The sequence below is a fragment of the Boleophthalmus pectinirostris genome, unplaced genomic scaffold, assembly GCF_026225935.1.
Source record: "Boleophthalmus pectinirostris isolate CB_2022bp ecotype Guang Dong unplaced genomic scaffold, ASM2622593v1 HiC_scaffold_18, whole genome shotgun sequence".
Lineage (NCBI taxonomy): Eukaryota > Metazoa > Chordata > Actinopteri > Gobiiformes > Gobiidae > Boleophthalmus > Boleophthalmus pectinirostris.
Window position 1 is genome coordinate 26,811,803 of NW_026571133.1, and position 21,845 is coordinate 26,833,647.

At 37.3% G+C, this 21,845-nt stretch overlaps 2 protein-coding genes across 10 annotated transcripts in view; one reads left to right on the forward strand and one right to left on the reverse strand.

Moving 5' to 3' along the window:
- On the forward strand, positions 1 to 19,131 carry mapk10 (mitogen-activated protein kinase 10). Of its 8 annotated transcripts, none has more exons than XM_055153483.1 (13): positions 1 to 238; positions 4,890 to 4,986; positions 6,535 to 6,704; positions 9,413 to 9,542; positions 10,083 to 10,141; positions 10,221 to 10,359; positions 10,639 to 10,804; positions 11,227 to 11,298; positions 12,662 to 12,844; positions 15,012 to 15,190; positions 15,522 to 15,585; positions 15,659 to 15,736; positions 16,637 to 19,131. In XM_055153483.1, exons 3-13 carry the CDS (start codon positions 6,583 to 6,585, stop codon positions 16,777 to 16,779), a joined length of 1,335 nt encoding a protein of 444 aa, XP_055009458.1. In that variant the 5' UTR covers positions 1 to 238; positions 4,890 to 4,986; positions 6,535 to 6,582; the 3' UTR covers positions 16,780 to 19,131. The 8 variants fall into 8 exon arrangements, with proteins under 8 accessions (XP_055009458.1, XP_055009453.1, XP_055009455.1 ...); XM_055153478.1 differs by having other exon boundaries at positions 4,890 to 4,961; XM_055153480.1 differs by having other exon boundaries at positions 4,890 to 4,961; positions 15,012 to 15,136.
- Positions 19,119 to 21,845, reverse strand: part of arhgap24 (Rho GTPase activating protein 24) — a 27,678-nt gene continuing 24,951 nt past the window's right edge. The window contains exons 9-10 of one of the 2 annotated variants that reach the window (XM_055153476.1): positions 20,710 to 21,838; positions 19,119 to 20,630 (exon numbers count right to left, since the gene is read on the reverse strand). In XM_055153476.1, the coding sequence (XP_055009451.1) occupies positions 20,369 to 20,630; positions 20,710 to 21,838 (1,391 nt within the window). In that variant the 3' untranslated portion in view covers positions 19,119 to 20,368. The remainder of the gene's footprint in view (positions 20,631 to 20,709; positions 21,839 to 21,845) is intronic. The other variant, XM_055153477.1, reaches the window with a different exon arrangement.

Sequence of the window (21,845 nt, forward strand, 5' to 3'; positions counted from 1 at the left end):
GCACAATGGTTGCAAGGTGGTGAACGGGGGGATAGAAGAAGTGATTCAGCATCCGAGAGTCCTTATCCGTCCACCACTGCTTGTTTTATTTCTCCATCGCCATTTTCTTTTAACATTTTCCCCTTTCCTCCATCTTTATGATTCGGTGCAATGGACTTGGTCGGCATGATGTTTTCCGTGAGGATGTTTTGAACAGGACTGTCACAGGACTGGGCTCGTCATCAGCTGGCACGGAATGGTAAGGCCGGCCCTCGGGTTGTTTGGTGCGGGGATGCGAGGTGGACGTCAGCCTTGAAAGTGCAGTGGTGATGAATATGCTATGGTTGCTAAGAGTAGGTTATTGTAACGAGGTAGGTACAGTAACGATGCCTAAATAGGAATATTATTCAAAACAAAAATATTCAGGCAGTGAGGATTGGTTTTGTAACATGCTGCACTGTGCGGGGATTCCATTATGGCGTTGTCTTGCCCTGACAAAATAACCTACTCCCTCTCCATCCCCTTTACATCTCCTCAGCATTATTAAGCCTTATTATGATGTGTTTTATACGCACACACACTATGTTATAGTAATCAGCTGATCATGCAGTGGCTACTTTATGTGCTGTTTCGATGACTAAAGTCAAAACATCAGTGCAGTCGTGTGGCCTTATGGTGCAGTTGTGTAATGCTTGTTTGATGTTATAGGAGAAATACAGGAGTGGTGCAGTTGGTTAATGGATGACCACAGCCGTATACTGTTCAAAACACAAGCCTTTTATTAGGCCTACTGTTGGTCTTCAACATGCAGAGTCTAACCACCTCTCACTAGGACTCAGCTGCGCACCTTGTGCATTATGCAGACCATCAGGACTTCTAGTATGTGGGGCCCATAACAAATCCCACACAAACAAACAAAACAAAACTAGGTTAAATTGCTTAGTTTTATTGATTTAATGTAACTTATTAGAAGTGCTGGTGTGTTTTGTTTTTTATAACACATAGCCTGACTACTCTTGGAATATTTTGTAGTCTAAAGGTCATCATGTTGGGCCTATATTGCTCATCCCAGGTCTTGTGACTACAAATGACTAGAAATCATATTCTTTGTTTTTCTTTTCTTTTTTTTTTTTTTTAAGCGTTGACTCAAATGACTGATTACTAGCAGCTTTGTAGAACTTAAGAAACTGTGCTGCTTTGGTGCCATTCGTAAAAGTTTCTCATCAAAATGTTGAAAACATGTTTTAATGCTGTGACCTTGATAGCTGAATTATTTAAATACATCGTATTTTTTTCTTGGTGTTTTATAACATAAACTGTATAATACCCACATTTGATGCAGTCTATTTATGGCCATAGTGACTGCAGGTTTGGTCACAATTATAATCAGTATTATTGATTTGGAAGTAGACAGCTTGTTTACTCAATATAGGATTCTTAATGTTGACTATGCTGACTGTTGTATATAACCCCATCTTGGTAAATTACAAAGGCAGCCTAAAATTGAAGTCTCCTTAATCTGTTGTGTATATTTGGTTTATGTTTCCAGTGACTGTGAACTACAGCATGCTTTTGTATTGGCTTTGATCGGCAGTGAACACCACTGATGCTGTTCCAGTGTGTTTCCATGACATCCACTGCTCACTGACCTTGTCGAGTATCAAAATAAAGATAATAATAAGAGACACTGGTTGAATGTGAGAGCTGAATGTGAGATGTTTGGTGCATTTTAAATTAATAGCTGTGTTTAAAACAAGCACAATTATTTACTGCCATATGTAAACGTTTACAAATACCCTATAAAGACCAAAATATTGCAAGACAATACTTTAAATTTAATTTGATGTTCAGGTTGTAATTTCTATTTCACACACTACAGTTAATTGAATTTCCTTGCACATTTAGTTTTTATTTTGATTTATTTGGTAGTGAATGCTAATAAGAATAAAGTAACAGTCAGCAAATAATGGTTAGAGCCACATCTTCAAATCATATTTTCACAATGAAATTTGTATTGGCAAAATAGTGGGACTATAAAACTGGATTAAAGCATGCAAGGAAATGAATAAATTATAAAATCCACAATAAAATGCAATATGTTTCAATTTGCTGAAAAAGTGCAAACAACAGGTTTTGGCACAAAAGTCCTTTAAAACACAATACTGTCCTGAGAATTGTAAGTGCAGCTAAAATTAAAAGTAGAAAGAGGAAGCCTGCATGGAGCAAAGGACTTGGTTGGAACAGGAACAGCATCAGGCATTAATCTCCTAATTACTTCGCAGCAAGCCAGAAACAACTGAAAAAATATATTGTATATATATATAATATATTAAATATATTGTAATTTTATTTTTATAATTTCAATTTAAATTTTTTTTATTTTTAAATTGTCATTTATTAGATTAAAACTGAAGTGTTAGCATGTTTTCAGCTAGATTATGTTGTTTATTTAGTGTTGGAGGGTGGTGACACAGAGACATCTATGGAACAGTTTTTTTTTTTGCATCAAACAGTTACATTTACATCACAACTCCTGTTTGATGCTTTTGGACTGTTTCCATGGCATTTTTGCGTTTTCCCTCCCCTCAGTGCCCACACATGAGACTCTTCTGTGTTTAGTTAGGGCACCTCAGCGGGGCTATGGCTGCATATATACTGCAGGAGAGAGGAGAGGGAAGCTGGGGCACTCACAATGAAGCTGGGGGGAGGGGCGGCGATCACTAAAGCCAGGAGACTCAGGGATGGGAATGGTGGAAAAATGACATCCAGGGACAGAGAGGGCTACTGGAATACTCATGATGGATGCTGCTGAAGAATGCAGGGATAAAGATATGCTGTAATGCACCACAGCAAAAGAAAAAGCATATAAGGAATAGACAAGGTGGCTATTCATGTAGGTAGGAGCCTTTAGCAAAAATAATTGACTGGGATGTTGTTTTCAATGTAAATAGTAGTGGGCCAAATGGTCGATCTTCGTGTTGAGATAACCTGTCCTGGGTAGCTAAAATGCTATGTTTGAAATGAATTTCAACCTAGAGTGTACAGTTTATTGTTAATGTCATAATAGATTTTGTTTTTATTTTTTGTTATTGTAGTTTGAGGTGCCATGTGCTTTTCTTTTCACAACCCCATTCATTTTTTTCAGTCCATCTACCACATAAAACCCTTTCACTGCAAGATATATTTATAAAACATTTTATTAAGATAGGATTCATTCAACACCAACCTGCTGTTTGTTCTTCACAAACAGGGCTGGGTAATTTTATTTCTTGTCTTGATAATTGAAGATTTATTTGTATTCATTTCCATTTTTCTTATTAAAACAATTCAGTAATACTTTGAATATGCCATTTTTAAGTGCCATTTAACCTAAAAATTCTCCCAAATATTGTACTCTGATTAAAAGTTGCTGTTATTATTGATGACAACAACTGCACATGAAATAATTTGGAGTGGTAAAAATTCAGCATACCGCATTCAGCAGCCACAAAATTGTAAGTTATAACATGTCAGTTACTATATAGACCCTTTTCTCTGCATTTGTTCATTGTATCATAATTCCATAATATCATCTTAATAGTAATGGTTTACAATTTCCAAACCATAGCCTACATTATCAATATGATACATTTGGTATGTTACTAGATTACCTGCAGTTCTTTCATTGTTTATTACAAGAACATTTTAATCACAAATGATTGCAGCAGTCACATGTTTATACCTTTACATATTATGATGAAACTAGTGTATCATTCTATTTGCTTACCCGCTCTCCTCTGAATTGGCAGTGCCCTGATGAGGCTACCCCTGCAGTCACAATGATAAATGGGCATTTGGGCAAAAGGTGCTGAGCAGTATTAGCCCAGACTACAGCAGTGTTTTAACTGTGACCCTCTCAGCACATTCAGTTAACTCATTCTACATTTAATCTGAGCTCCAGTGAGAAATGGAAACATATAAACTGAATTGGCATGCTTTATTATAAATTCATTGTTCCACAAATTTCCCCATAGTATTGCTGTCAGATGCATCTAGATTCATTGGTTTGTTGGTGTCCAGGTCCTCAGAAATGACAGCTCTCAAGAGGGCAGTACATTCTCAGGGGTTCTCAAACATTTTTATAGTATAATCTGTAATTATAAATGAAAAAGCTGCCTAAAACTGAGGCACACATGCATTTACGGAATAATTATTCTAATGATTAAAAACAAAAATAAAAATAAAAAACAAAAAACATTAACATGGCGTAAAAGTAGTTTATGTTATAGGTTGATGTTTAGTGTCTTTAGTTCTCAGTCTCTCAACCTTGCACATTACTGACTTGAATCTGATAAAGGAGCCTATTCTTTGGTTTACCACATCCTCCAGCTAAAATCAGTTGGCAATAAGACTCTTCTAAAATCCTGTATCTTGAAATCCTCAATTCTGAATTTCTGTTCTATTGAAGCTGTATGCATTGTGAAAACCGCTACTAGCCTATATGTATTAATCTACAAGGCCTATCATGGTAGACAAATAATGGTTAGTCTTATCAGTAAAATTAGGTCCCTTGGGTTGCATATTAACAGTAAATCATAATTATTTATTGTATTTTCCATTTATTTAATGTCCATCCATCTCATCACCCAGTGCTGCTGATAAACAATATGAGACAGCACTCTGAGCCCCATATCCAGGTTACCAAAGTGGAGAAAGGGCCTGCTGTGTATGTTTGGTTAGTTAGGGTGAAATATTTGAAGTTGTCTTTTACCTGAGCATAGATAAAGTTACTGGGGAAAAAACCCGTAGAATAAAATTATTACTGACCAAAGATATATTTCACTGGGTGCAAGATGATCAGGACCCTGTGGAAAAGTAATGAATAATCTGCTGTAGTAATTCTCAACACTGTTTTACCTTGTGTCTTTCAGGTCTTTATGAGCAGGCATTTCTTATACAACTGCAGTCAACCAATCCTGGATGTGAAGATAGCCTTTTGTCAGGTGTGTGTTCCATACAGGTAAAAAGGTACTGTATTGATTCCCCTTATTGTTCTTTAAGCAAGCAAGTTTCTCCTTACAGTCACAATGTACACTTTTAGTATTATATCTGGCTGTTACTAATATTTGGGAATGAACAACTTTAAATTGCAGTTATAGCTGAGTGCTCAACTCACAGCTGGGCTATCTGTTAATTTGGTTCACACTTTTTGTTTTGTTGTAATAATCAGTCTAACTTAATGGGTCCTATGCAGGCATTACATCCAACTACCCTCAAATGAAAGAGAAATGGTTTGCATGTTTCCCACTGTATGCAGAGCAGAGATATGAGCGCACTGTCTCGCATATAGGTTGAGCTTTTGCCAGGTTTGGTGAATTAACCAATGGTGTGCTATTACTGCCAGCTGACCATCTGGTATGTGATAGTATGTTGTATGCTTTATACTGTAGTTTGACAGTATATTACATGCCTTATACTGTACAAAATATTGTTGCAACATAATGTGATTTAATTTGAAGTAGAGACTAAAGCATACATTAGGAATACTGATATTGGCTATAGAAATAAGAGGCAAACTAACTGATAATGAATACATAGGTGATGCTTCAGAGCAATAAGAATTAGATCTCCCTCACTCTCTTTAAATTGCATCCACAGTAGTGTGTAATGTAAAGTCCTAGTGCACTGTAATCTCATAAACGGTGGCCTGTACCATGAGTGAGATGACCGTGAGGTTGCTCAAGAGCTGCTCTGCAAGACACTCGCCTTTATTAAATTATTAAAAGGCTTTGCATGGCATGTCTGTATTTCACATGTGAAGGCGACTAATCACTGCTTCTGCATCTATATTTTTTGTAGTAACAATAAGTCTATATTTGATGTTCAAATGTGTAGCAGTGAAGGTACTAATTTCAACAGTGTCTCAGAGAAGTGCTGCTCTCTGGTTGAGAGTGGTATTGTAATTAACAACTCTGTAATTAACTGATATTTTTGTTGAGCTACCATTTGTAGAGACTGATTCCTTAATTAGTATGTGCGCGTTAGGGAAAGAAAAATAGTCTTTTAAATTAAATACTCCTGCTTCCTATAATACAAATACAATTATTGAGCTGGATATTTGTAACTTCACAAACTCACTTGCGTGGCTGTACGGTTACTTGGGAGGGCAGACCAATCACAGAGCAGCACTCAAATGAATCAAAACAAACATGGCAACACTGACAAATGTACTTTAGCCTATTTTTTGGTCAATACAGACTGTTTAGTTTGTACTTTTGTGGACAGGGAAGATGTCTTTTCTTTCAACTGGCTGGACAAAAGTTAGAATTTTTCAGTTTGTTGTGACACTTCAACCAATCAGATTCAAGTAATCGTCATGACATTTCGTGTTTTCCAATTGCTTTCAGTGAGAGCCATTCCAGACTGATAATGTGTAGAACTCAATTCAGTTACTTCCTTTTGTCTTTATTTCAGATTACTTATTTGAGGTGTAAAAAGTGGTATTTTCAAAATAAATGTTTGGGACATTTTGCATTCTATTGGATTGTCTAGAATGTGCTTTCTTTATGTTTTTAGGGATTTGGAAAACAAGTGGATGTGTCATATATTGCCAAGCATTACAACATGAGCAAAAGTAAAGTGGACAACCAGTTCTACAGCGTGGAAGTGGGAGATTCTACCTTCACAGTCCTAAAACGCTATCAGAATCTAAAGCCCATTGGCTCCGGAGCTCAGGGAATAGTTTGGTGAGTGCTCTATTTGTGTTTTGCTGGCATGTGAATGTGTTACTGTAAAGCTCAGTTTCAGTATCCTGTACAATAATTTGATTGAATAGCATTGGCAATATATAAGCATAGCTTCAGCCTATTCCTTTTTTGTTAAAAATAGTATAAATAGATTAAATTTATACTTGATACAAAGTACATCATAGAATATTGATTTAGTAAAAATGTGCAATGTGGTTTACCACAGCCAAAGTGGCCTGGCATTGTGAGAAGAGGAGAGAGGACAAATTATATTAGTGATGGCCGACTTTTAACCTGGCAGGGACACAGGGCCCAGGTGCCCCTGTTTAGGAGGACTGCCCTAGGATCATCACAATATGTTACATTTTAAAACTTTGAATGTATTTCTTGATATTAATGCAAAATAAAAAAAAAAAAAATGATGTTTGAACTGCTCCTTGCTGAAGGATACGATTGTGTGGAGCATAAGGACTAGCAGCATGAGCACTTAAGAGAATACTTAATCCAGATCCCAGCTCAGGCTCATAGTTCATTGTAATTCACTCCATGCCCTCTTTGACAGAATGCACAAAACCACTGCCAGCGTTGCACTTAAAGGAATCAGTCTCCATCGTACGACTGGGCGGTAGAGTCATGTGTGCTCCTGCTGGGTCATCATGCTATAGCAGACCCTTGTTAACCCTTCATATGTTCTCATGATTAACACTATCCATATAGTTGATTTGGTGATTGCCAACTCATTCACTTCATCTGATCTTTTTGGCCTCCTTTGTTTCCCATGCCTTGGGTGCTCTATTCTCTTCAGGCTTCAAAGCTGTTTTATGCTTTACACTTACTTATTCTCCTGCACATATTCCTGCTAGTGGCCATGCATGGATAAGTCTTACCCAGGTCAGCAACTATGAGTCACAGTGGGGTACAGACCAGAGAGTGCACACAAGTGATGTTGATATTGTCACTGCCTCTCTCACAGACTCATTCCATATAAACAGTCCAGTTTAAGTAGTGCGATGCCACGGAAAATTATGTTATTTATTATTTATTTATTATAAGACATTTGTTTTCATTTACAACATCAGTGTAGAACAGGAGGAGCACAAGTCACCACCACCATGTACAATCAAGTAAAGCCAGAATATTGGGTCTGTGCCCATCTAGAGGATTATGTAATTGTGAGGGTCAAAAAGAGATGGAAATATCTATTTCATTCATGAGTCCAATGCTGCTATATGTTCTCAGCTATTTCGAATACTATTATGATTTTCCCACAATATGACTATTAGCACTACACATATACATAAAATAACTCAAGTAAGTAAGTAAATAACTCTTCACAAACAGCATTTTTTATATCAGCTGTGATGTGCATTAATCCTTTTTTGGATGACATAATCACTTTTACTTTAACATCTGTCCACCTGTGACTAAAATCAAAATTTTTCTGCACACAATATAAGATTATGGTCTATTTTAATTGAAGCGGGGACTACTAAACTTTCAGACAGGGGAAGCACTATATACATTTTAATTCTTATCATATCCTATTACTTTATTTACATTTATATGTAATAGTTTAGTTTTAATAGTTTGTTTTAATGTTAATTGTTTAATAGCACAATAATTCTGCTTTGTGAGTATGAATATTAGAATTAAGCCTGTAATCTTTGATTTCACAATTTAGCTATTTTTCTAAACCTCAATTATTAAAAACACAAATTAATCTAATTAATTTGATTAATTGCTCATCTCTCTCTACCTTAACCTTAACCTTAACCTTAACCTTAACCTTAACCTTAACCTTAATCAGTATAAGGCAGATTGGCTCATTAAACAAGGCAAAATATATGAGGATTGAGGACTTAGTTTAGCTGTTGATGACGTAATCTTTTTCAAACAAAACTGATATTACACACTTATTATTATAATTGCTTTTCTCTTGAGAGAAACATCATATTACATCTCACCCTGTCATCATCAAACCCACTCAGCATTCAAACAGGAAGTTTAGCTTGCACAAATAGCAAGTGGAGAGATTTAACAGAAGAGCAACTTGTGTAGCAGCCTCCCTTTATAAGTCTTTTATGGCCACCGTGGAATGGTGTAATGAAAACAGACATAAATTCTTACAACAGGCAAACACAAATGGTTCTCAGGTAGGAATTATACAGAGTCAGCAAAACAAAAGAATTCAACTGTGATTGCTCCTGAATCAATACAAAATATATGCAAAATAGAGGTAAATCTTTGTTCTTTTTTATTAATATAGTGGATCAAACTGGATCAAAAGTAATGAGATTCCACAAAAGTGCATCTGCCTTTTTGTTTTGCTTAGACTGGACAGTAGTGATAGAAATTCAGGGAGAAGAAGGAGAGACATTCATCATATTTGAAAATAATGCTTAAAGTGTATGCATTACATTTTCTTTCAAATAAATGAGAATTTATTATTATTGAATTAGTACACCAATTCATATCATTAATGTACTAATGTCCACTTTACAATAGGGTCCCACACACCACCCTCCCACTTCATTTCAGATGTGTTGTGTTGCCTTCTATTAGGCCTTAACAATAAAGTCATCCATCTTCTCATGTGTCTTTGTCAGCAGAACTTGTCATACTTGCTGTGACCAGTGGCACTGCGAGTGGATGTATTTGCACAGATAGGGATGAGTGATTCATTCAGTCTTATTCTTTTCCTTCTGCAGTGCGGGCTATGATGCTGTTTTGGACCGAAATGTGGCCATCAAGAAGCTGAGCCGACCCTTCCAGAACCAGACTCATGCAAAGAGAGCATACAGGGAGCTGGTGCTCATGAAATGTGTCAATCATAAAAATGTAAGCAAAGGAGACATACATGCAGGCTGTGGAAAAATTCTGTGAAATTTTAAGTTTTGTAGACAATTTTTATGTCAGCAGAAATGATCTCATAATACAAGGAAAGCAATCAGAGATTAGGTTTAATGAACTATTCTAAATTTTATTCCTCTTGAGTATCTGCAATTTGTCTAGCTCTAGATAGTGAACCAATAATTTTGTTAACACTCTGAGTTGCTCCTCTGTATCAGAAATGTCTTGGTGATGTACATAGAATTATCTGAAATATAGTTTAAAATTGTATTCTGATACATCAAAGATATGTGCCAAATCACCATAAAATGTACACTTTTATTTTAAAATTAAGATGGCATCTGTCCAAGTCGTTAACAGAAAAATGTAGAAAATGAACCTATTTCATTGGGCAAGTGATTAGTTGACTGCAACTTGTGATTCAGAGCTTTCTTATGTAATATCCATGATCACAAACACATTATCTGTTCAACTATTTTTGATGCACATTAAACAATTACACTATTTCTCTCCTCGTTTCTCTTTCAGATTATCAGTTTATTAAATGTCTTCACACCACAGAAATCTTTAGAAGAATTCCAGGATGTGTAAGTATCAGAAAGTCACCATTATTTTCCAATAAACCATCAAATATCAATGAATGAACAAGTGTTTTATTGTCTTCAGGTATTTAGTGATGGAGTTGATGGATGCCAACTTGTGCCAGGTTATTCAGATGGAGCTGGATCATGAACGAATGTCCTACCTGCTTTACCAGATGCTGTGTGGTATCAAACATCTGCACTCTGCTGGCATCATCCACAGGGTAAACTATTTTTATCTAGTAATGCTAAATAAGTAAAAACTCTATACAACAAAATTATCTGTGCGAAAAGTACTAGTAGCAGCAATAGCATGTGCTGAGTGAGTTGTTGTAGTCATGATTAGTCGTTGCTTGTGGCAATGATAATATTTTTTGTGGAAACTTAAGTCACTTTCATTCTGAATACTTTAATCTTAAACTTGGGTGATGATTTAGTTAATTTGTTTCACTTGTAATTCTATATTACCAACAACCACACATATTTTTTTCTGCCACCCATAGGATCTAAAACCAAGCAATATAGTAGTGAAGTCTGACTGCACTCTGAAGATCCTTGATTTTGGTCTGGCCAGGACTGCGGGCACCAGCTTCATGATGACCCCCTATGTAGTGACGAGATACTACAGAGCTCCAGAGGTCATCCTTGGAATGGGATACAAAGAAAATGGTGCGCAATACCAACTATTTATTTAAAGTTTGTATATAAAGCACATCATATGAAGGTGAGAAAATGTGCTAATGTCAAGTTTAGTTGTATGAGAAATGAGTCATTGATGAAAAGCCCCCAGAATAAGAAGTGAGAGATTCACTGCCAGCATAAGTCACAAACTGATTCATTAACTGATTCTGCCATAACAAGTGTGATGCCATCATTGAGCTTCTGCCACCTCCAGTATCTGTGCCACTAGTTAGTCGTCTGGTGGTGTCACTTGTTTTATTTACGCATGTAGCATGCCTGATCTAAAATGTTGGCTCAATAACCACTGCTTTCTATTCACCTTTGGCTTTTTAGGTTGTCTAACACTAACGACTGCCTCTTCTCTTGTTTTCCTGCTGATCCTGGCCTTGCTCTCTCCTTGCTGTGTGCAGTGGATATTTGGTCAGTAGGATGCATTATGGGAGAAATGGTGCGCCATAAAATTCTTTTCCCAGGGAGAGATTGTATCCTTCTGTAAAAACAGAGCTCACAACCTAACAACTGTGCAATATAATCACTGCAATAGCCTGATGCACTTCCTGTGTTTTGTTTAGATCACTGTATGACTGTGTAAATTTGGAATTGTTTGTGACTATCCAATCTATTTGATTAATACACTGCAGCAAACTGTTAAACTTTGCTTCTTGACTAAAATAGTTCATCTTATCACAACATTGCTCAACAACATGAAATAAAAGTCAAGAGTTTTGTAAATTGTAGCATTCTGTAGTATTCAGACAGCTGGTACATTACATCCCCATTATGAAGTGGCTTATAATGCTGTAATGCTGAGAATACCTGTGTGTTGCCGTAGTTGACATGTGGTCACTGGGCTGTATCTATGGAGAGGTGATAAGAGGGACAGTGCTGTTCCCTGGGACTGATCGTATCCTTCTGACAGCTCCACTGTAATTTGTGCATTTGAAAGAAGGATAACAGAAGACGTCATGTCACATGTATTAGGACAGCACTGAGTTACAAAGGTGTGATGCTAATTATGCCCTTTTTTTAGCTGAGAGCAAAAATTTAGCAAAATATAAAATTCCCTAGACTGGTTTTAGGCATCTGGTGGAATGAAAGTTTTGTTTATTGTTTCAGGTGTCTACATCATATAAAGCAGGGGTGTCAAACTCATTTTGGTCCGGGGGCCGTATCCAACCTACTTTGATCCCAAAGGGGCCGGATCAGAAAACTCATAGCATATATACCCCAAAAATAGCAATAAGTTCAAATATTTGTGCAGAGAAACACAAATCTATTACAGAAATCTTTTTTAATTGATGAACTCTTTCTTTTACAAAATATTATAATATTATGAACAACCTGAAACTTTAAGAAAAATGCAATTTCAACACAATATTTTAACAATAACTTGTTTGCAAATAGGAATAAGTCAATTTTTCTTGGGAAATCCTGCACTCGGCTCCACTTTTCTCATTTTGGACATTTTGTTGATGAGGGTGTCACGGTCAACAGTCAAAACGATCGTCCTTTAAGAGCATTTGGAAAGAGACAAGTCTTCATTTGTGCTGCTCTGGTGGGAGGGGCACGTACAGAGACACTGGAGACACTGCTGTGATAAACACCACAGAAAATTACCAATATTTTAATAGAAAATATAATTAAAATATTTTAGTAGAAAATCAGCTGAGGGCCAGATTAAAGGTCTTGGAGGGCCGGATCTGGCCCCCGGGCCTTATGTTTGACACCTGTGATATAAAGTATATCAATATTTGCATCATTCATGTTCCATATTATTTGGGGACAGGTTTAGCTTTTGCAGGACTGTTGTTGTTAATTTTTCCATAACCTTGACCCTCATACCAGACATTGACCAATGGAACAAAGTGATTGAGCAGCTTGGGACCCCCTCTCCAGAGTTCATGAAGAAACTCCAGCCCACAGTCAGGAACTATGTGGAGAACAGGCCCAAATATGCGGGCCTCACCTTCCCCAAGCTGTTTCCCGACTGCCTGTTTCCTGCTGACTCTGAGCACAACAAACTCAAAGGTGAGTGCTGACCAGTAACAGCAATGCAATATTAAAATATAGTCTATGTCCTTTTCTACTTATATGAAATGATTATCAAAATTACCACAACTTATGTTTATAGGTGAAGGTAAAGGTACTCAAAATAGGACACAGTATAGATATTGGGATTTTGATGTAACAGGATTTTTTAAGTTTAAATTTAAGTTTAAGTTTGTATTTTCCACACTATAGGGCGTGCTCATAAGCCTCCAACCCCATAAAAAATGGTTGTGCGCCCCGCGATCTAGAGCACCCTATACACGAATCCTCAATAGTACAATCTGAGAGGATCATGCCTCTTTCAGAAAGCTCTTGTGAGGACCAGCCTGAAAAATCACTGTGTCTCCATCATAATCTGTGGGATAGTCTCGATGAAACTTTAAAAGGCTCTAAAACAATTTACACATTTAAAAAATATATAAGACTAAAATTATAGAGAAATATAGAGAAATACAATAAATCATATTTTACCCTATCAAACCTACAGATTAACTGTAACCCCCAATTATATTTATATATTTAAGTGTATATTATAAACCAATAGGTATAAATAATAATAAATAAATAAAAATTATAATAATAAATAATAAATAAACATGTACAGGGAGCATGTGTGTGTGTATGAACATTAACGTATATTGGATTGTGTTCTGTATTGTGTAAGTGTATACTATAACATTTAGGACATTTTCTTTCCTGCTCTCATAAAAGAGGACTTTTTCTGGTTGTTTTCTGTAAATAGTTCTGCCATCTTGTATCCTATTCTATATGTTAATAGGGTTTGGCAAAACAAGTGTTAAACTTCAGCCTAAACCCCTTCGGTCTACAGAATAACCTTATTTATATGCATTAACTGCATAATTTGTTTTTTTTTGTTTTTTTTGTTAAATCATTGTTATATGATGCATGATTATGTTAATTGACCAAAGAAAATAAACTACTACTACTACTACACTCGGGTGTCCCAGCATGACTTCAGTAAACTACAAAGCCGCACCACTCGCAGCGCATGCAAAATGGATGAGGAACGGAACGGAGGAACGAACTGAAAAAGCAAGTGCAATGTGCCATTTCTAGCTACAACTGAACAACTGAGTCACTGCGAACACGCCAACAATCCAGCGGTCCAGACAGCACCCTCCCTACCTGCCACAATTGAACAAAGCCCAGAGTCACTGTAAACACACCAAACAAAGTCCGACTGACCCATCTAACTGTTGTGTTTCGTTTAAAGTCCAGTGCGGTTTATTTGTGAAAAAAGTTTGAAAATAGATCGTTCAGTGACAGTGCGCCTTATAATCCAGAGCGCCTAATAGTGCGGAAAATACAGTACTTTACCCAAACGTCTTGAAATACATGGAGCTATTTACTAGCAGCATGTCTCTTTTATCTTTTTCTAATATTATTTTGGGTTATCTATACATGTTTTGCAAAGCAGGTGTTTGCCAATAATGTTTGATTTATGAACTCTATACGTCTGGCAGATTGTGATTTTCAAATTACATGAAATGAAGATAGTCTGTACTGAAAAAAACTGAAAAAATAATTGTCAGAAAGAAGCACTATTGCTCCTGATGGCTTGTTTTTCATCCTAACATAATTTGTGACTCAAATCAATGCATGTGATTGTTTTAATTCCATATTGTGGAACATTTACATTAATATTACATAGGGCTTTATGACTATAGGACTGCATTTTGCCTGTATTTTGCTTGTGCTGCTCTGCTGTGGCATCATGCCAACTTGACTAAAGATGTGGAGAATCACTTGTGTATTCCGGCCGCTCACTGCTACAGAGGCAGAGTTAGAGAGAGTTAGAGAGTGGGAGGTGAGGCAAAGAAGACCACTGCAGTGTACGAGCTAGAGCAAGCCAGACTGCTGCTGAGCTGGAGCCAGACCCAAGCCATAGTTCAATGATGATTCTTAATTTAACACAGAAATTCACAATGTCTTGAGTCTAGCCTATTAACACATACATTCTCTAACATGGAGGTGAATGTGATTATTTGGAATATGATGATTTAGAGTACAAACAACATTTCTATCTTAACCAATAAACCATGTCACATCATAAATATCTGCATATAACCTCTCTAGCCAATAAGTCCATAAAGGATTTGACATTATTTCATCTGCCTTATTTCAGCGAGTCAGGCCAGAGACCTGCTGTCCAAAATGCTGATCATAGACCCAGCTAAGCGGATATCAGTGGACGAGGCCTTACAACACCCGTACATTAACGTGTGGTATGATCCGGCCGAGGTGGAGGCGGTGAGTTCGCCTTATCAACGGACCATTGATCCACTTCTTTCTGTCTTTGATTGGGCAAGTTTGATCTGAGTAATCTTCACAGTATTATATGAGCTTTATTGTACTCCATATAGATTTAAAATGTGGACTGTTGTCATAGCAAACCATGTCATTCCAAACTAAATATAAAATCTTTCAAATGTTCAAAAGTCTTACAAATAGTGTCCTTTATAGAAAAAAAGTCATAGGACTTTGTTTATGACCAGAAATTGACTACAAGTCCAATGTTCATCAATAGTATAAATAATGCATTTGTTTTAGTATTCAACAAATACATTCTGATATTTTGTACCAATCAAAATCACTAATCATGTCACTAATCATATGTCCTCACTGTGTCCTTCAGCCTCCACCTCAGATCTATGATAAACAACTGGATGAGAGAGAACATTCTATTGATGAATGGAAAGGTAAGTCCTGCACCATAGTAACACAGCATAGGCCTAACTGGTACAAATCCTGATTCACATGTCTTCTCGGCAGAGTTAATTTACAAAGAGGTGATGAACTTTGAGGAGAGAACGAAGAATGGCGTAGTGAAGGGACAGCCTTCACCTTCAGGTACTCTCAGTGCATAACTAATGGCTCTGTAAGTGAATTTATTACAACCTTACTGGAGTTCCCTGTAGATAAACATACCCATTGTGCTGTACTCCATGTGTCTCTGTCTTTCCTGCCTACTGTCCTTTGACACCCTCTATGATAAGACCATATTTAGACTGGGCTGACTATTGCTAAGATTTACTATTATTTATATGAATAAGATTCTACTGAATCTTTCTACTGATTCTACCTACTGTTACAATTTTGTGTGTGCACAAACATATCATGCTCAAGATTTAGTCCACTGGGGTGCGTCAACTGTCAAGAGCAATTTAACTTTTTGTCCACAAAGGGGCAGCATATTCACAGGTAAAGTGTTTTTGGAACCCTATGGGCCATCCTTAACAGTAGTCTTTATGAAATTTCTAAATCATTGTGATTCACTTTTCCATAGAGAGCAACACATTAGGCTAAAGAAAGCAGCAGTTGTTTGCAGCACTATGAATATACAGCCTAACTATAAAACCGTAGCATGCAATTTACTACTGAAATTGCACTTGCTGCCATTCTAGATACTTTACTTTTACTGCTGTGCATAAATAGATATGTTTTGTCAACAAATTCTAACATAAAAAGTTGGCTTACAGCACACTATGAATTGCACTCTTAGTAATATTGTTTTTATATTGCATAGTGCAAAATGCTCTGCAGTCTGATGCTCAGTGTCCTGCTGGAGCTAAACCTTAGCTGTGTGTCTGTCCCATTAAACAGAAGTGATTGTGACTTTGTGGATGTTTTTATCTATAAAACTATTGCTATGCTGTAAATATGTGTCAGTTGTTCTGAGTAGTGCCTTATCTTGCAGTGCTGGTCTCTGTTATGTTGTGACCCCGGTGTGCGCTTCTTTCCGTAGCACAGGTGCAGCCGTGAACAGCAGTGACAGCCTCCCTCCATCCTCTTCCATCAACGACATCTCATCCATGTCCACCGACCAGACCCTGGCCTCAGACACTGACAGCAGCCTGGAGACCTCTGCTGGACCCCTCGGTTGTTGCAGGTGACTAGCCGCCTGCCTGCGCAACCCCATGTTCTTCAGGAGGTGAATGAACAACCTTAAATAAAAAGTGAAAAGACAAAAAAATGTAAAAAGAAAAAAATAAATAACCTAACTGAAATAAAATCTTAAGCCTGTGCATTGTTGTTTAAAAATCAGCAGTGGTATTTAAAGTTAAATAAGAGTATAATGTTAATTAACCTTGTTGCTTTGCGTATAAACTGCCCCTTATGTTTTAAATGGAAAAATTACTGCTTAAATCTGCATTTCTTGTGAACTTGCATATTGGCTGGCTGCTGGTGTCCCAACTCTTTGCACAGGCATTTAAGCTCAATCCACTGTGGCAAGGTGGGCCGCCATTTTGCTTACCGCCAATGTACAATGTAAACATTCTATCTTTTATGTGACAACACTGCTGTATTTAACTTTCAACACCCATTCACTCTTATGCCCTCAATGAACGGTTGCCTGATTTGTGCATCTATGTGTAATTCTGCAGGGATTTGTAGATTTGTAGGGATTTCTTGCACATGGGGGCCACACCCCCTATATGCTTCATGTAAATAATGTAATTCTGTACAGTTGTAAGACAGAGTACACAGAGTGGGACAGAAGGCCAGTACAATATTGAGTTTTTCTGTTTTACTATTCTGCACCTTGCCACAATACTGCTTTACACTTGTGTTGCCCCCCCACTATACCATCACTTTTTGCTGTTATATTGCATGGTTAGGCTGAAAACAATGCTAATCTCACTGTATGCTAAATACACGTCTGTATAAAAATGATCTATGTAAACTAACATGAACAAATGGGGGTGTATTCACTGAAGTGTATATAACTGTGATTTCTCAAAGAGTTAAGTGAGTTTGACATCCATATCTCCCATTGTTATGTAGCTCTCTCCATGGCACCTGTCACATCCAATTTATTTAAATTTTGTATTCCTCAGTCTCAACATTAATATATTTATTTTCATAGATGGACATTGACAATGGCAAGTGCCTTTTGAAGGATGCAGTTGAAATGTATTTTTCTCACTTCTCTATTCCTTTGCTCATTTTGTTCTGCCTTAACCTCTCGTCACAGCCCTTAAGCAACTAAGCATCCAGGCATTGTAATGCTACACAACTTTGGCTGGAGTAAATTCTCATTTTAGTGTGATATTTAAAAAAGCTTGCATATGGATTGTTCAGCTCTGCACTCATTACTTATTACTAATAACTTCAAATTTATTTTTGTTTAATTGGAGGATTTTCATTCGGTCTTGGTCCCTGTAATTTCATTGTAGAGGGTGATGTCTCTAGATAGGCAACCACTTAGACTTTCGTTCAGTGTCTGGCCAGGGCTCTTTATTATTATATAACATAACAGGGTGCAAATGCATTTTAATCTCACTGTTACCATTATCAGCTTTCACCATCTCACAAATATTATTACATTTTTTTTCTACAGGACATTTACAGAACAAATTTGTGTTTATTTTTAAATGTGAATTTTATGACAATTCTGTAGGTGCTTTTTTGGAATCATAGCACCATAACATTGCAAAGGCTGGTGGCTGGAAATCTAGCATTGAATGTACCAGAGATTTTTGTTTGATTTTTGTAATGCACATCATTACAGATGCCATTACAGTGTCATCTCTGTGTGAAGATGTGATTTGACAATTCAGTTTAGTTTTGTTTTTAAACAATGAATATTTTTTGATTCATTGTGAGAATGTCATTGCCCCCCTTCAGTACAAACTGTTTGGATCTGTGTCTAAATTCTCTCACCTTAGGAGTGCTAAATTGCTGACACAACAATAGTTCTCATTATTTATTAGTAGTAATTGGGCCATAATACATAATTGCCAGTTCACTATATTGCCACAATAGTAATATCCAACCACTTGTGCCAACCTTTTTGTCCCATTTTAGAATTTGTGATCTTACTCCATCTTGTATATAAGATCCAACAATGCAATAAACACTTTATTGCACCCACAGGGAGCTGCTGTAGGAGGTCAACCGATGTTAACAAATATCACATGTAATTTTAAGAACAATTCAAGCTTGTATAGCATCTGAATCAGGTGATGTACTTTTACAACTTCTCTCTATCTTCAATTGGCTTTTCTTTTACTCTGTGCAGTTTTAACAGACTATACTTTTGACATTGAGAAAATGGTACCTGTATTTGTTCTCATGCTGATCTTGAAGCTTTGGGCTCTAGCATTTTAAATAAAGTTTAAACAAATGCTAAAGAAAATTATAAATAAAATAAAAATACAGAAAGATGTTACACAACAATTTAAAGGAACTGTGTATGTAAAAACAGTATATGTATGTGACTGAAAATAAACAAAATCTTTGAACTTGGGCTATGTCTGTTTCATTTATGATTTATTTTGCATTATTATAAAAAGTAGCCATAATAAAATACAATTTTCACATTAATGATTGTGTATTTTTTAATTGTATAAGCTACTTCAAATGTAATATGACTTTATATGATACCTGTTTTAAATCTGGGTGCACTGGAGGTCAAGTAGTATTGCTTAAGATTAAAATAGTCCAGACCAGCATTTAATTTAGACTTTATTTATAACAAGATATCTTTAAACTCAGTCTCAAGTATTGCTTCCTTCTAGTTTACACTTCAATGGAATCGGCAGAGACACTTGCAACTTACTGACTGCAGGACAAAAAAAGAAAATGTCACTATAGGCTACTTAGACTCAAAATATTTTGAAGCATTCAGTTTGGTTTCAAGCTACATTTCAAAATGCAATTACATCCAAAAGTGTTTGAGAGCCAATTGTGCATTGAATTTTCTTTCCCAGAAGAACTTATCTAATAGATTCAATTTTTTAAATGTGGAACTCAAATATGGCATGCCGCTCCTTAAAATCATCTATTTTATACACTGTATTATAGTATTGTATACATCATATATGACATTTTTGCCATAGAGAATGAAGAAACATGATACACGTACTGTATTTTGTCATCAATGGCTCATCGTGCAAGATTTTTGCAAACTATAAAACATGAAACAATCTTATCCACATATGATAAAACGTGCCATTCCAGTATTCTATACAATATTTACAGTATGGGCTCTTTTGGTCATAAAGTTATTGCAGCAGCACATAGCACAGGTGCCTATACTGTACACAGTACCACTCCACTCAGTTTCAAAGACACATATAAGTGCAAGGAACATATCTTAACTCACATAGACATCTATGTATTATATTCAGTTTGACACATATTTTCACTGTTTCCCAATATGTACATGAACAGGCAACAAAGAGGGATACATTTAGCACCTAAAGCTGGTCATTTTATTGGACCAATCTATCCCTTTGAAGTAAAATGCTGAATCTTCCGACTTGCTGCAGTATCCTTTTAACTTGACAATGACATTGTAAATAACAGTGTACTATAATCACCCCAGGTGATTTTAACATATTTAAGGTCTTTCCCCTAATTTAATAGTTTAAACACTATACATTGTAAAAAGAGCAACCACCAAATCCCGTTTGGAGATACTCAGATCAACAATAAACAATATTTAGGTAAAGTACCATGTCCCTCAGTGTCTTTGACCTACTGGATCCAAATGGTGTTGTTGCGATCTGCTCTCCTGTGCTCAGTGGCTGGGCTACTGTTTGCTGTCAGGTCACTGAATGTGGAAAAGAACTGCTCCATCTCTTTCTGTAACATCTGATTTCTGCGCTCAGCATCATCCTTCGCCCTTTCTGCATTACGCAGTTTGATCTCTACCATGGTGTACTTCTTCCTCTCCTGGTCCAACTCCTCATGAAGGTTCACCATCTCTGTCTCCAGCTCTTGGTTACGCTGCTCCAAGCTAAAACGTGAAAAAGTGAGTAGGTTAATATGTGTTCCACAGACACAATAAGTTAAAAAATGTCACTGTAAAAACCCACCTCTTAATCCTGGCCTCATACTCACTCTTCTGCTTGTGCATTTCTTGTTTGAGGCTGGCCACAAGGCTGTGCAGAGCACTGTGACTCCCAACTCCATTGGGTCCAGTGAATGAGTCAGCATGATCACTACTAGTGGAGCCTCGACTGTTGCTGCCCACACCTTCCCCCTCTCTAAGGCTACTCCGGTCCCCCTCTGCCGCTGCTGATGGGACAGTCTCTGTTTTCTGTCCTGGTGCATCCAGGTCCTCAAAGTGGCTTGTGTAGAAGTCCTGCTCAGGACAGGTGGTGGTGGAAGAGCGGCAGGAGGTGGAGTTGTCTGGCAGAGAGATCTCACATGACGAAGTGGACCAGGTAGCGCTGTCTACACTCTGCTTGTCTTCACAGCTGCTGCTCAGGCAGGTGTTGTTGAGTTGGTTTTGCTGCAGCACATTTTGATGGTTTACTTGGACATTGTCATACGTAGAGAGACGATTCTGATTAGACATTTGATCAATAGTGACTTTATTGTTGTCACGTAAAGTCACGCAGCCATTTGAAATCCAATGTGCATTTCGGAAGTTGCCAGTGTCTGTGCTCAAAACACCCATACGCACATTTCCTCCAGTGTTGTTTGCACTTGCCACTCCACCAGTGCCCATCTTTGTACCTGAGCCTTTGATTGTGCCAGTCCGGCGTCCTGTTAAAGTCCCGCCCCCAATCAGCAACTTGTCCAGAGTGGGGTCTGAGGAGGGGGAAGAGCTAAAGGACCCATTTGTAACAATCCCACTGCCTTTACCAAATGCAGAGTTCTTTTTCACAGTCAGAGGTGGGCTGCGGGTGATGTCAAAGTGTGCTGTCACTCCATTATGAGGACTGGCAGATCTGGGAGAGCTGCTGTTGTCTGAGTGTTTGTGAGAAGGAGAGTCTGAGGCTTCCCATACACACTGTCGAGACACCTGCACATTGTTGTTCTCAGCATTCTGAGACACCAGGGTGTTGGAGGAGGTAGTTGTGGGCACCTGTGGCTGAGAAAGTTCAATATTGTTGTTGTTTACAAGCTCTAGAGCTGTGGGGCTGTCATCGCCATGAGGGAAGAGAACGTCATAGCGACCAATCAGAACAGCCATTAGCTGCTGAACCAAGACAGTACCTAAAGC